At 32.5% G+C, this 11,223-nt stretch overlaps 1 protein-coding gene and 1 pseudogene across 1 annotated transcript; both read left to right on the top strand.

The window, feature by feature from the left end:
• The first annotated feature begins 564 nt into the window (after positions 1 to 564).
• LOC149563044 (putative leucine-rich repeat receptor-like serine/threonine-protein kinase At2g04300) lies at positions 565 to 4,946 on the top strand. Its single transcript, XM_089828059.1, has 15 exons — positions 565 to 700; positions 816 to 876; positions 945 to 1,349; positions 1,567 to 2,048; positions 2,209 to 2,335; positions 2,428 to 2,499; positions 2,693 to 2,764; positions 2,899 to 2,970; positions 3,074 to 3,246; positions 3,343 to 3,560; positions 3,673 to 3,799; positions 3,945 to 4,013; positions 4,087 to 4,276; positions 4,363 to 4,495; positions 4,659 to 4,946. The coding sequence occupies exons 1-15, from the start codon at positions 565 to 567 to the stop codon at positions 4,944 to 4,946; spliced, it is 2,625 nt and encodes an 874-aa protein (XP_089684185.1).
• A 4,737-nt stretch (positions 4,947 to 9,683) lies between these two features.
• LOC149563043 (FACT complex subunit SPT16-like) lies at positions 9,684 to 10,942 on the top strand (annotated as a pseudogene).
• Positions 10,943 to 11,223: the final 281 nt, after the last annotated feature.

Below are 11,223 nucleotides of genomic sequence, written 5' to 3'. Positions count from 1 at the left end.
AGTCCTAGTGTGTGATGTTTAAACCATCAGCTTTTTACACAAATAGACCAAGACAACACAAAGAAAATACATAACCAAAGATTTAGTACATTCCAAACAAAAGACAGAAGGGAACAAATATAAAACAACAAAGAGGGTTCCAACTGTGCTACGTCGGTTCCTCTTATATATTTTGGTGACATCTTCAGGTGCAATTATTATAAGCATTATCATTTTAATAAAAAGTAAACGTTCATAATTTCAAAGTCTTATAGTTGAACCATAAGCAACCAACTTAAATAGGCCCGCAGGATTCTTTAAATTATTGGAAACTACTTATTGCTGAGGATTGTAATAGTTCTGCCAGTTATATTTTATGAATATTATTATTTTATAAATTTTGTATTCTTTCTTGAAAGCTAGGACTCTCTCATCCATGTGCTCTCTCCAGTTTATGTTTCACGAATATTATTCTTTTCCCTTTCTTAAAGTTGGGACCATCTTAGGTATCCATGTGTCGTTCACGGTATCTGCAATTCACAATTTCATAGTCAAATACCTCAGCGACAAGTAACTACTTCGATCATGTATTATAAAATCCCATGCGACTGGCCGAGACTCCCTTATCGATGCCTCGTTTTTGGTAGTGATGAGGGAAGGACATTGGATAAGCTACTTGTTCTTCATAGCTGTGATGAAGGAAGCGTTGGTCCTGTTTATTGTATCTGCAATTATTGGTTCTCCTGCGTATAGTCAACCTGGTGAGGGAAAGATTTCTGACTTTCAGCATTGGAAATCTCTGATATGTGTTAAATAACATTGATTGTTATGTGCAGGTTTCATTACCCTCGACTGTGGCGCCTCTGAAAAGTACACAGAAGATGATACTCGAATACAGTGGATTCCAGATGACATCTACATCAATTCTGGACATAAATCTAATATTTCAAATACAAATTCTGGAGGAACACGCTTCGAAGTTTTCCCGAGAAAAGGAAGAGTTGTTACCAGTTGCCAGTGGAGGTTGGGAAAAAATATCTACTCCGGGGAACATTCGTTTATGGAAACTATGACAGTCTCAATTCTCCTCCCCGTTTTGCTCTTATACTGGATGCCGATCTATGGGACAGCGTGTCATTTTCCACTCCAACCACATTTGTTGTTCAGAAGGAAATCATTTTCATGGCAAAGTTTGACCCCACTGATGTTTGCCTTGCTCGAATGAATGACAGCAGCGGAAAGCCCATCATCTCATCTTTAGAACTGCGGCCTCTCAATCAAAGCATGTATTGGCCTGTTTCCCAAGATCATTCACTTCTGGGCTTGGAGAGGACCAATTTTGGACATAAACCAGCTAACAGTATCATAAGGTAAGTACATGCCATACTCTTGATTAGTATTGTATCAGACGGCTTAAACATCACACAGTGAGGTTTGATTCCTAGATCAAAAGTACTTAATAGTTAAAGTTGACTTATTTTTTCCAAGCTTAAATCTTTCTTTAGTGTGTGATATTTAAGAATGGTCATATTGCATTATATTCAAATGAGTCATTTAACATATTTTGTTTAACATTTGCATAAACAGATATCCAAGTGATTTATTCGACAGACTCTGGTCTGCTAGTGTAGAAGAATTTCCACCTATTAAAACTGAAAAGAATGTATCAATAGGAACAGCTTATGACCAACCCCCCTCCCTTGTAATGCAAACAGCTCAAACAAGCTACCTAAACTCTTCTTCAAGGATAGATTTTCCTCCGATGGTAAACAGACAAATTGGGTATCTTTACATTGCTATGTATTTTGCAGAATTAGAGCCTAATTTGAATGCATCAGCCATTAGGGAATTTGACTTGACTCTTGATGATAACAAGCTGAACAATGCTTCCTTACAACCCAAGTATTTGCAGTCATCAAATATATCCACCCTTATTCCCTATGGTATTACAACTACTATGCAATTTCGCTTGCTAGCAACAAATCGCTCTACGTTGCCTCCAATAGCAAATGCTCTTGAATGGTATCGTCAAAGCGCTCAGCGTCAACAAGGAACTTTTGTTCCAGATTGTATGTAACTAAGCCCTAATAGCCACTAAATTAAATTCTTTTGTTTAAATTTGAATTTCTTCGATATATGAATTGTTCTATAAAATGTTTTAGACATGGTTTTATGAATTTTCATTAATTAATTTGAAGGAAAGGTTTAATTTGATTTTTTAAACTGTAGTGGAAGCATTAACTATTATCCAGCAACAATTAAATTATACTTATGTTGGCGATCCGTGCTTGCCCTCATCTTATTCCTGGGATTGGCTAATTTGTAATGATGATACTTTGCCAAGAATCATAAGTCTGTAAGTCATGAAAACTTAAACTCTTATTTATTTACTGTTGTGTTAATATATCTTATTAATTGAAAATGCTGACAAATTTTACTGTTGGGCAGAAATTTATCAAATAAGAGATTATCTGGAAGTATTCCGGCAAATATTAGCAGCCTGACTGCTCTTGAAATTATGTAAGATTTCTTCTAATATATATAAATAATAAATAATATATAAGTTTTTATAATATATCATGAATGACAATTTACATTAAAACACAATAAAAATCAAATAAACTAGCATTAAGCATCTAATATTCTTTCATTATTTCTGTGTCTGCTTACTATACCCACAGAAAAGTCATTCACAAACTGTATATTGTTGCAGCAATCTATCTGACAATAACTTAAGTGGGAGCATACCTGAATCACTGGCTAGTTTGAAGAATTTAAAAGAACTGTGAGTATACTTTCATTGATTATTTGTGCTCTTATTTTCCAACTGTTAATTGGAAATATTATTTCTGAGTTGTTGAGGAATTGACGAAGAGGTGAATGAATTTATGGAGACTATAATTGGAACTTTCTTTTTAGTAATTTAGAGAACAACAATCTTATGGGAATAGTACCAGCGACTTTGTTAAACAACAAGAACCTAAATCTCAGGTAACTGTCACAAACCATTACAATTTAAGTATTGTGGGTCATTTTTATCTGTACGTATCTTCCTTTGAAATCCAATAGAATTCTGATTTATGTATTTTGGTAGTTTTTTCGGAAACGTGGATCTTTGTGAAAGGAGTGAAAATAATTGTAAGAGCTCGTCTAAGAAGAAAGGTTTGATTATCGGCTTGGCAACCAGTGGTGGCATAGTTTTGGCCATCCTCTCATGCGCTGCAACACTAATTATTTGGAAAAAATACAAAAGCAGTGAAGGACAAAGTTAGTTTTGAACCTTCTGTATTTCTCTTATTTTGATACTAGAACAATTCAAGAAATATAAGCATTATTAATAATGAAAGTATGTTCATGTGACAGCGACCTTTAATTCTGTAGTGCCAAATGATCTAGCAGCACCAAGTTCGAGAGAATATAGCTATGAAGAGGTAAGAGAAATGACTAGTGAGTTTTCTAGGCAGATTGGGCGAGGAGGATATGGACCTGTTTTCTATGGCCGCTTAAAGAATGCACGAGAAGTGGCCGTCAAAGTATGTTCAGCAACATCTAAACAAGGATCAAGGGAATTCACAACAGAGGTTTGTCTAGGTTATTTTTTAGTTGGGCTTTCATATTTTACATAGCATAGGAAGTTCAATATTTGTTTACTAATCTCTCCTGGTTTAACAATTTTATTTTTATAATTTGTAGGTTGCCTTGCTTTCTAGAGTCCATCATAAAAACCTAGTAAATTTATTAGGCTATTGCTGTGAAGATGAACACCGAATATTAATTTATGAGTTTATGTCGAAGGGAAACTTAAATCAACTACTCCATGGTAAACTTTTATTCCATTTTGTTTATGTTATACATTTATGGTTTGAATCAACTTCATAATGTGGAATTTGACAGGTTAATAGTTGATCTCCAATTTTTCAGTTTTCCAAGTGTAAGAATAAATATTTATAGTTATGTGATTGAAGGATCATCTGCATCAAAAAATTGCCTCGACTGGGATACTAGGCTTGATATCGCCTTAAATGCAGCTCAAGGTAAATCTCCTCCCACATAAGAAAGTAATTACTATGTTACATTCTTAAATATAATTGGTGGTACAATAATCAGGATTGGAGTACTTGCATGCTGGTTGCAAACCTCAAATAATTCATAGAGACATCAAATCAGCCAACATTTTACTAAGTGAAAAAATGGAAGCGAAAGTAGCAGATTTTGGGCTGTCAAGAGAAGGGCCAGCAAGTGAAGCAACCCATGTTTCAACCAATGTGAAGGGCACATTTGGCTACCTTGATCCTCAGTAAATGATTGCTATACTATTTTGTTGATTCATATTATCATCGATATATTTGGAGAAAAAATACTTATTTTTCCTTTCTTGCGTAGGTATACAAAAACGAACAATTTAACAGAGAAAAGTGATGTTTATAGCTTCGGCGTCGTAATTTTAGAAATCATATCAGGAAGAAAGCCTATTGATACAAATATTTCAGAGGAACATAGCCACATTATATCTTGGGTAAGTACAGGCAAGAACAAGTTATTATCTAAGGAATGGCTTAAATATTGCACAATAAGACTTTGATTTAATTTTTTCAAACTTAATGTGTAATATAAAAATATAGCACTTAATTATTAATACTTAGTAAGATGCAGTGACATCATTTTTCTATGGCTGTTAGGCAAAGTCGCTGATATCTCAAGGCCGTATTGAGAGCTTGATAGACTCAAAGGGAGGGCAAAATATTGAGTTGAGTATAATGTGGAAGATTGCAGAGTTGGCATTGTTGTGTACAGAGAGCAAACTGAATAAAAGGCCGACCATGAGCGAGGTTGTGATTGAGCTGAAAGAAGCTATTAGACTACTTCATACAACAGATAGTTCAGGTTGTGGATTGGTGAAGGATGACTCCTTTGCTCTACAGTTCTCATTGACAACCGATGGAAACTCCCTCCCCTCTCCTAGATAAGCTATGTGAAGCCTACATCCATTAGTTTTGCTAAATTCACAAGCAAGATAGTTATATAGGAGTTGCTAGGGAAACAATTGTATGGGTGAGTGGTTCTCTTTGATGTATTGTAAATTGAAATTATGGTACTTGCTTTGTACCCAAGAAAAACTCATGTTCATGTTTTCATTAAACTTTAATTGGCATTTTCAAACATTGAGTCTATAGTATGTAAATAAAAGATTTATGAAGTAATCAATAGACAAATTATGATAAAATAATATTAAAAGAGTATTATATTATTTTAAAATGTGAAGTTATTTATTGATAAAATAATACTAAAAGGGTATTATATTGTTTCAAAATGTGAAGTTATTTATGTAGATAGTGTTTGTCTAGTAGTTTTAAATTTTCATTAAAAATATTATTAGATGAATATAATATGAGTCTAAATTTAGAAATATTAAATTTATCATAAAAGTTACTAATTAAAATTATAGAAATTTAAGATATCACTCTAAATAAAATGTTCACTTTGTGCAAATATTAGCATTAAGAGATATATATAGATATGTGTGTGTATTTCGATACACACACACACACACACACACACACACACACACACACACACACACATATACATATATGTATATATGTGTGTGTGTATATATGTATATACATACATATATACATATATGTATATACCTATACATATATATATATATATATATATATATATATATATATATATATATATATATATATATATATATATATATATATATATATATATATATATATATATATATATATATATATATATATATATATATATATATATATATATATGCATATGCATATACATATACATATTATAAAGTTGACAAGTAAGAGATAATTTTCATAACATGTCAAATTACGATATTGCTATTATCATTCAAATATGTATCTTTTGAGTCAAAATCATTGACCATTTTCATTAGTATTGGGTTCACAAGAACCCATCTCTCATGAGGATGAATGGAACACATAACATTCATTGCATCTAGGTGATGTCCATAGAGGTAAAACATAGGGGTTTCATAGGAGGTAACCCATCTTAGTACTAATCTAGCTCAAGTACACAATCAAAATATTTCTTCCAAGCTTAAGTCACTTTGATTGTAATCTTATTTGAAATTTCTTTAGAATTTTTTGATATTATCAACCATTCATTAGAAGTCTCCTTAAGCTTACTCATTGGTAAGTAGAAGATGTTTTCCATAAAAAGTCAAATTTTGATATCACTATCAACACTCAATTATATTTTTAGTTAAAATATTTGACCCAATTTTATGAGTAGTGGCTTAGAAGAACTCATCTCTAATAAGAATGAATAGAACACTTAGGAGCTATTGTATCTAGGTAAGCCCATCTCACATAGATTTGTTATTTTCTAAGACTAACTATTATATAATAGAATGGGCCAAATTAACCATTAAACAATTATGTTTGACTATCATGTCCTGATCTTAATTCATATTGTATTTTAGTTATATCATGTATTTTAGTTATACAACTATTGCATTCAACCATGAACCATGGAAGGCCTCTACAACTATAGTGGCATAATTTCTTTCTTTTTAATTTAAAAATGGTGGGTCTATTAAGAGTAATACTCATGCTGAGTCAATGAAGATATCTTGGGATAAGATTTGCAGGCAAAAATCTAAGGGGGTTATTGGTGTTGGGCTAATAAAGTTCCTTAACAAGGATCTATTGGCCAAATAAATATCGAGGATGTATGGGGAAGATCGGGAATAGAACCTAACATGGAAAAGGAATACCTCTTCAACTCTCCTACTCTTCATTCTTTCCTTTTATCTCTGGATGTAGTCGATGGGTCTTGCTAGAGCTAGATGGAGAGTGGGCAATGGAGAAAGGGTTAGATTTTGGGAGGATGCTTGGATTAATGAAAAACTTTTGATGAAAAATATAGAAGATCGAAATGTGATTGAATCACACAAGAATGATTTTGGTTCCATGACATTTGAAAATTCCATCAATGATGAGGGGGCAGACCTTACACTCATTAATTCTAATTTGTTGGAAACCCAAATGAGCCTTAATACTTGCACAATCAATCTGGAGGATCCTAAATGCCTAGTTTGGGATTCTGATCTGCATGTTGTAATAAAAGATTAACCCTAAAAATTTGTAGATTTTATTGGATAATGATTCAAAACAAAATTCTTATAGTTGATGATTTATGCAAACATGGTTTTCATCCCGTTAAGAAATGTTTCCTTTGTCAATGCGACGAGAAGAGATCTCACCACATATTTTTTTTTTCCTTGCTCAAGAAATTTGGGATGTCATCCTGGTTGAGTAAAATCTAAATTGGGAGTTCTTTAGTAACATAAAGACTTTCACTATCTAGTGGAAGTGACTAATTTCAAATGAAAATGCTAAGATTTCTAGAAGCTCAGTGTCCTACATCTCAATTGGAATATATGAAAGACGTGCAACTAGAAGGTGTGTAAAGATAAGGAAGTACCAGTTTGGTTTGTTGGGAGAAATACCTTGAAAGTTATAAAAGAAAAATATATGTCCATTAGAATAGAAAATAGTGTGAATTATGTAGGTGTTGACATCAATGCTACCCTTCTTTGTGACTAAAACATTAGAAGTAGTAGGGGACGAATTAGAGAGGTAGTACTTTGGTTGTCACCTCCGTAGGGGTTATTGAAGGCCAACTTTGACTGGACTACCAAAGTCAACCTTTGACAAGCTGATTGTGGAGTGATTATTGTAGATAAAATTGGATTTTGTATTAGTGTTGTGGCTGTACCCATTGGTATCTAATCAAGTCACGTGGTGGAAGAAATTGGGGATCTTCAAGTTCTTAACTTGGCTAAATCTCTATAGTGTAAATTTTTTTGGATAGAGGGGATACAAATAATATCATTAGATGCCGGTTAGGAAAGTCCCCACATATGTTGACTCTGAAAAATGTTATAAAAGAATCCAAATTCATTATTACTTTTTTTGAGACTATCATCATTAGCCATACCTACTAAGAAGCTAATAGGGTAGTTGATGTTTGGATTACCAACATGGTGATACATGCCAAGCAAACTCAGCTTTAGAAAGGGAACTTAGATTTAGATACTTATATCAAAGATATAATTATTACAAATTTTTATGTTCATTTAAATTGGTGACATTAAATAGCCTAATTACTAGGTGAATCTGCCTCTACATAACCTTGATTGTCATTATTATGTGATTTTGATTAAGTTCGAATTCATTTTCACAATAAACAAAAATCAAGGAACAAATGCATGGATATACATTGAAAGAGAAATCAAAGTATATTTGCATGTATAAAGTAGCTGAAATGAAAGTACAAGATCAAAAGTAAAGTACAACATCATAAGTGCATCTTTAAAAATCATTCAATGAAATATGGAGTATATATTTAAGAAAAATTGCATGTGATGCTCATCAATGGAACACATAGGCTCACACAGGCTGTGAGCATAGACAATACATAGAGCATGACGAAAGATAAATGTATGTATACATAAACAATGAAAGAAAAAATGCAAGTTATCAAACATTGCCTAAATTGGGTATGTAGAGATTGATCACTAGCTCATGTTTCCTTCCAGCACCTCATTTGCCTCAAAACCTGCAAGGGTTACCAGAAGAGAAGAAGGGGGTTAGATCCAAAAAGATCAAAGTAATGCTTGATATCTTGTAAATAATCTAAATATCATGCATACATATACTCATCAAATGAAGAATCAATAAACACTTAGATGGCTATGCTCAAGATATGCACAAGAGGCTAAAAGATGATGCAATGGAGAGAAGCCCACATTTTATCTAACTTGTTTGATCCATGTGTAGATGTAAACATGCAAAGTATTCATGGTGACATGAACTACATCATAAGCTAGAAGCATCATGAGATAAATGCTACACAAAGAAATTAGAAGCCTACATGAAAGATGAATATATAATTTGGAATATGGCAATAAAATTGCAAGTACAGATTTGGCATTGAAAGAATACATCAGGAAGGAGGTATGACCATGCACCATGTATAATCAAAATCATTCAAGCACATAAAGATGCAATCATCCTTTGCAAATTTTGAACACACATTAAAATTTCACACATTCAAAGATCACATAAGCATTGAAAGGAAATGTATGCAAAGTGTAACAATGATTCACAATCATAAAACACATGTACTCGCCATTTAAGTGGTTGCAACTATGAAGGGAAATTCAGCCAATAAAGAACATTCAACCCCCTATTGAAGTATGCTACATGAGAAATATAAACTATAGGAGGTAGCAAAAGAATGACAAATATAGATTGCAACATATTTCTAGAAGCAAGTTACATAAATCAACATAAGTTACAAGAGCAACAAACAAATCAGAAATATCAGTACATATTGACATATATGGTTTAAATGTCATATGAAGCATTTGAACAAAGAAAGAAAGCATTAATAGAGTATGTTACAACTGTAAGTATTTATGGATCATCAAATAAGATAATGATACAAATAATTAATACATGATAGACATTACAAACCAACATGAATTAGTGCAACACACATCCATGATGCAAACATGAATACATAGTTTAGAGGCTACCTCAAGCATGTGTGCATGAAAGAATGAACTCAAAAGTGCAGCCCCATCATTTCCAGCAAAATAAAAATGAAATAATGTTGTACATTCAAAGTTTCAGTACAACATGGCATCCATATCACAACCCTTCAAGCTATCAAAGCCCTGTATGCATCAAAGGCTAGAAGCTTGTAAAAGGAGCTAAAAAATCAACTAGAAAGTAAATGGTGGTGCAAAAATACATCAAATGATTCAAACATTCAACATGGAATCCAAATGCAATTAACCCACTAATATTTCTAGAAAAAAAGAAAATTAAATAGAGATATAAATTAAATGTAAATGCATAAAGAATCAAATGTATACAATTATAGCTCTTATTTTCTAGCTAAAAAAATAAAATGGAGCTATAAATAAATTCAATGAATAAAGAAATTAGAATAAAAAAAGTACCCTCAAGGCCATTAATTTTCTAAGAATAAACCAAAAAATGGAGAAGAAAAATCAAAGAAACCAACCTTATGCATTCCATTTTGTTGTTTCCACTTTCACAAAATTTCTTGAGGTGGAGCAATTATGTAGAGATTGTTCAACCCCCAACTTAGAGAGTTACATAGTACAAGATTGGATTAAGGTATACTGAGGTAGATACTTGATATCTCCGATCACAAACCTTGATATGTTGATATGAGACACCGTAGTGAAAATTCATGATTGCTATCTTTGCAACAAGTATTTCTAGATAAGACCTTTAACACATTAACCATAGAGAAAATTGATATCTTTTATCAAAATATTAAACACACATTTTTTTTAGGCAGCAAAGAAGGAGATGATTACATTGCCTCATTTTCATTTACATAACCATATTATGATGGGAATTAAGAAGATCAAAGACATGCAATTTTATGTGGAGGTAATGGATGTGGTCAAAACTTTAGGAAGGGAAAGATAGTCTATGTATGATCCAAATGAAATTTAGAAGAGAAGCAAGAGAGGGACATGAAAAATAAAATAAATGCAGAGTTTCAAGGGTTTGTTAAGTGTGTAACAAAACTATGGGAGTAACCTAATCTAAAAGATTTTGAACTAGAGTTTGATAAACCATTTAGAGAGTTAGGCTTTCATTGAGTTCCCTTCAAAGCCTCTGCTTTTATTGTTTCTACTATAAAATCTTTGGTAGAGTTGGTTGAACTACCTTTCTTAATAATAACCATTATTGAGATTAAGATTGTTAAACTTGAGAGAGTAGGACTTGGGCAAAAGGCGATTGTTTTCAAAGACTTCAAAAGGGATGTACTTCGCATTGATACCATTCCACAATATTCTATTGATGGCATTAAAGAATAGTTGAACTCCATGAAAGTAAAACATGGGATGAATTAGAGGTTGAAGCCAAAAATGTAGACAAAGAAAATGGAGATGAATTTGATAGTGAAGAGGAAAGACGATGACAAAAGGTAAAAGATATAGGGAAGTCTCAGGCACTTGAAAAGCTGTTAAAACAAAATCAATCAAAAATTCCCTTCCATTCTACAAAAATGGTGTGGGTTGAATCTCTTACCTGTGCTTTCCCTTGCATGAGGACAACACACAAAAACCCTCTTGTGCATGTACTTGCAATATTTTGGATACAAAATGAAATGTTTACTTTTCTTTTTTTTGTT

Source organism: Cupressus sempervirens, chromosome 4 (genome assembly GCF_028749045.1).
Source record: "Cupressus sempervirens isolate cs-2001-9-10 chromosome 4, ASM2874904v1, whole genome shotgun sequence".
Taxonomy (NCBI): domain Eukaryota; kingdom Viridiplantae; phylum Streptophyta; class Pinopsida; order Cupressales; family Cupressaceae; genus Cupressus; species Cupressus sempervirens.
The sequence above is the reverse complement of the archived record's forward strand: the minus strand, read 5'-3'. Positions and strand labels throughout refer to the sequence as shown.

Bases quoted from the DNA above. Each gene is read 5' to 3' on its own strand.
- LOC149563044 (XM_089828059.1), top strand. From the start codon at position 565: ATGTATTATAAAATCCCATGCGACTGGCCGAGACTCCCTTATCGATGC. The intron at 701-815 runs GTATCTGCAATT...TGTTATGTGCAG, and splicing joins AAGCGTTGGTCCTGTTTATT to GTTTCATTACCCTCGACTGT. The intron at 2,500-2,692 runs GTAAGATTTCTT...ATATTGTTGCAG, and splicing joins CTGACTGCTCTTGAAATTAT to CAATCTATCTGACAATAACT.